Source organism: Phoenix dactylifera, chromosome 6 (assembly GCF_009389715.1).
Source record: "Phoenix dactylifera cultivar Barhee BC4 chromosome 6, palm_55x_up_171113_PBpolish2nd_filt_p, whole genome shotgun sequence".
Lineage (NCBI taxonomy): Eukaryota > Viridiplantae > Streptophyta > Magnoliopsida > Arecales > Arecaceae > Phoenix > Phoenix dactylifera.
Window position 1 is genome coordinate 2755616 of NC_052397.1, and position 4208 is coordinate 2759823.

The following is a 4208-nucleotide window of genomic DNA, read 5'->3' on the forward strand; positions in this document are numbered from 1 at the left end:
GTCTTCCCCTGCTTCTACATCACCTTCCTAACAGCTTCTGCATTAGAAGATCTAGGGTTCAAATTCTAAGTATTTCTTGAAAAGAAAAAAAAAGAGTCAAAGGTGCATATCAGACTCAGGCTGAAATTTGTGATCCAGTTTAGGGGGAAAAATATAATAACCTGGGTTTGGGTCTACAGTTAGCTATCAATACAAGGCATTAGATAAATTCTTTAAAAAAAAATAGAGCTGACACTTATGTTGATCAATGCCGCTCTTCTTTCACCGAATCACCATGCAGCAGTTTAAGAAAGAGGAAAAAAAAAACATTCACATATGATTTATCAATGGTGTTAATTTGCTCTTGGACAACCTATTATTAATTCCTTGTTTTTTTTTTTGAGCTGTTACCCGTTGATTTCATCACTCTCCTCATATTACTGTTGTATTTAGATCATTAGATAAGCTGTGACCAAGAAAGGAGAAAACTGCAGGTTAAACAATCCCTTAACTACATGTGAGTTACAGATAGCATGATATAGTGGTCTTCAAAATCTTCTCATGGCTGAAAGTGATCCTAATATTGTCTTTGTTAATAGTAGATCAAAATCTTCAAATCAACTTGCATTATGACTCTGGAAATTATTGTTGTGGACCGTGGATCATAAGTGATGATGAACTATTTGGTTTCCATAACTTTGGACACATGCTGAGAGTTACTGTGTCAGGATTCAAACAAGTTTGGCTTGTTATATTTTTTGTCTTCATTGCAGCCCATGCAGGTCCAGCTGTAAAACTAATAGGGGTTGAAGGGATTTGGTGAACCTTTTTCACCAAATGAAAAGGAATTCAGTGAGCTTCAAACTCTCCCTATTTGGTTTTGGAACAACATTTGCCATGACATGGAGTTATGGGTTTATTAAGTCTAGACCTGAAGTTTTGTAATCTCTCTCTCCCTCTCCCTCCTAACTCATTATTAATATACTGGATCTGTTGTGGGGGGCTGCCGAGTTTAGTTCCACATCGGCTAGTAGCGGAAAGGTTCTATGCCTTAATTGGGGGGCAAAGCCTTTTCCTCTCGAGGTGCCTTTTGAAAAGCAAAACCGTGAGGGGCAGAGGACCAAAAATGGCCCGTATCCTACGCGAGGCTCCGGCCAAAGCACCGTCCCGACCAATTAAAATACTAATCTATACTTGTTATTAACATAGCTGTAAGCTGTCAGCATTGCAATCATTAATATTTTGGGGCGCTGGTTATGTGCACATAAAAGGGTTATTTGTCTCACTTATGTGGGTATGGGGACTTTAGATGCATCAACTCCTTATACATTATGTTAATTTACAAAATTTACAACAGTCCCCCTTAGGCCATGTGGCATAAAAACTTACATCCACGTGTCTTATAGGAGATAACATCACATCTCATGTTATCTTTTCATGAATCCTTCTAGATTTGCTGACATGAGTGATCGTTATCCGAATGTGTAAGAACAAGATAATCTCTATCAAAAGTCTCCTAAGAAATTATTTTATAAAATTTTGTCAAAATATAAACGAGAAGCATACATGCCACCTTTTACAACAAGTGTAGTATAGCGAGACGATAATTATATAACTTTTAATCGGTTGATGAAAAAAATAAGTATTTGGCTGATATCATATATGCAATGATAGGATCAAGTTACTTGTATTAGTTTTAGTCCATTGGTAGCATGTCACATGAAAGGTTTTAATGAGGAATCACCAGACCTAACAACATAAACTATATTATTTGAATGGTGGAAGATATTATTACGTGGCTTCAAAGCCTAATATTTTTTGCACTGAAGTTAATTTTCTATGCACTTGATATATAAGAAAAGATCTTGGGACAAAAATTCCCTTCAATCAAGATAACTAAAACATCATGCTAAAAAAACGAAAAAAAAGAGAAAATTTTTGAAGAAAGAGATAACCATGCCTCAGTTTGAAAAGGTCAAAAAAAAAAAAAAGAGATAAACTTCAAGTGGGGCGGTCGAGCAAATGCACCTAACGGGGAACAAGTGTTGCATCCTGATTTTTATCCTTTTTTTTTATAAAAAAACCTCTTTTTCAAATAGATACAAAACCCCCAATCGTGGATTTAAAAGGCTAATAAATTACAAAAAGATCTTTTTTTTCTTTCCCCCTCTTATCTCTCTCTATCAGGCCGCTGCAAAGAACCCTAGAGGCAACTCTTTCCAAAGTATGTCCCCTCTCTCTGCTCCTTTTATCCCCTTCTTCTCCGCTCCTTCTTTTACCACTGAAAAATGATCGAAAACCCTTCCCAGTCGCCATTTTTTTTGCCTTTTTTCTGATTTTTCTGCTGCGTTTTCTCGCGATTTGTTGTCCTCCGACGCAAAGATCCCACGTTGAAACCCTAAAAGTCGCACTTGTTTACCTTTCATCCGAGAATGAGGACCTTTAGGGTTTCTTTCAGCGGGCATTGGATTCTTGTTCCGACCGTTTTCTCGTTTTTCTGATCGGTTTTTAGAATTAGGGTTTCTTCCAAGTTGGCTCCTTTTTGGGTTTTTTTTTTCATTTTTCATCGATTTTCTTCGTTTTCTCTGATCTTTGATCCGTTCTGCGTAATGGGTTTTCTAGTAACGGCGTGGAGAAGGCAATGTGGTAGATCGACTGATTGAAATCGGTAGAAAAATTTGATCTTTTTGGTGTTTTTTTATTGAATCTCCGGGTAGTTCTTTTGGCTCGGCCGGTATGGATGATGAAGGTGGGTTGGGCATTCGGAATTGGGGCTACTATGAGCAGCCCTCGAAGGGGAACCTAGGGCTGCAGCTCATGTCCTCGATGGTGGAGCGTGATACGACGAAGCCCTTGCTATCAAACGGGGGGTTCCTCCATCGGGAATGCAGCATGGTCGTCGAGCCGTCGGTCCCAATGGACTTCGTGAGGGATGGGTGGATCCACCACAATAGGGACAACAAGATCCTCCATGTGCTGCCGGCGAACCATCACCACCCCAATTATGGTATGCTCCCTGATCCCCCCGGCGCCCACACCTTCCATATGCTGCAGCCGCCTGAGCCACCCAAGGATGACAAGGTCCCAATGATGGAGGACCCTGGAAGCAGAAATGAGACTCCTTTGAAGAAGAGATCCCAGGGCCGCTCGCTCAAATCCCCGAAGCCTAAGAAACCAAAGAAAGTTGCTGCTCCGAGAGACGGAGCCACCAATGGTTCAGTTTCGCGTGGGAAGGCGGGGAAGAAGAGCACTGGGTTGGTTATTAATGGGATTGATCTGGACATCTCGGGAATTCCTACTCCAGTTTGCTCTTGCACAGGCAGACTGCAACAGTGCTATCGGTGGGGTGTGGGAGGGTGGCAGTCGGCATGCTGCACCACTAGCATCTCATGTCACCCCCTCCCAATGAGCACCAAAAGGCGGGGGGCACGCATTGCCGGCCGGAAGATGAGCCAGGGTGCGTTCAAGAAGGTGCTGGAGAAGCTTGCAGGAGAAGGGTATAATCTTTCTAATCCAATTGACTTGAGGACTTTCTGGGCCAAGCATGGGACCAATAAGTTTGTGACTATCAGGTAAAGATGTACACTGTCTGGCTTTGGTGAGGCTTCACCTCTGCATTTGGTCTGCTTCTCCTATGTATATATATCCGTGTCCTTTTGCAGAGGTACTCTGAATAGATTGTAGCCAGTTTTCTTTATCAGCCATATTTACATGCTTTTTGAGGTTCAGATGTTGGAGTTATATGGATATGTTGATGTCTTCCTTTCTATTTACAGCTTGTAGGTTTCAGAGAAACAGTGCTGTCTCATTTAGATGGCTTTTCAATTAATGGATAGAAATTTTTCTTCCCTTCTTTTCACTCCTTGCTTGAAGCTCTCACTCTTGATGAGAAGATTCTGATAAGGGGTTTATGGTCGGTATTTTAATTCTTTGTGGCTTCATGCTGGGAAGTGTTTTATTGTGTATATCTTAGTAAAGTTGCGATGATATGTTCATCTAGTTATGATGGTATAACCAGTTAGTTTCATGTTATTTTAGTGTTTATCTTATATTTTTGAATCTTGGATATGATTCTATCTTGAAATTTGTTTCCCTCCTCATATAGTCAGTGACAGATTGAGTAGTGTTTGTTGGTAGGATGTCGACTCCATTTCTGAACCATCATTGTTTTAAAACCCAATATGGTTTTGATAATTACCTGTTATGGGCACCATTTTCTGGTTTTGCCA

General features: G+C 40.5%; 1 protein-coding gene across 2 annotated transcripts; it reads left to right on the forward strand.

Annotated features, from left to right (window-relative positions):
• Positions 1-2092: 2092 nt before the first annotated feature.
• On the forward strand, positions 2093-3838 carry LOC103713137 (protein Barley B recombinant). 2 transcript variants are annotated; one of them, XM_008799962.4, is made up of 2 exons: positions 2093-2203; positions 2602-3838. In XM_008799962.4, the coding sequence occupies exon 2, from the start codon at positions 2716-2718 to the stop codon at positions 3553-3555; it is 840 nt and encodes a 279-aa protein (XP_008798184.1). In that variant the 5' UTR covers positions 2093-2203; positions 2602-2715; the 3' UTR covers positions 3556-3838. The 2 variants fall into 2 exon arrangements, with proteins under 2 accessions (XP_008798184.1, XP_008798191.1); XM_008799969.3 differs by having other exon boundaries at positions 2096-2203; positions 2697-3838.
• The last annotated feature ends 370 nt before the right edge of the window (positions 3839-4208 follow it).

What these genes read in the sequence shown, in the direction of transcription:
- LOC103713137 (XM_008799962.4), top strand. Translation starts at nt 2,716, where the DNA reads ATGGATGATGAAGGTGGGTTGGGCATTCGGAATTGGGGCTACTATGAG.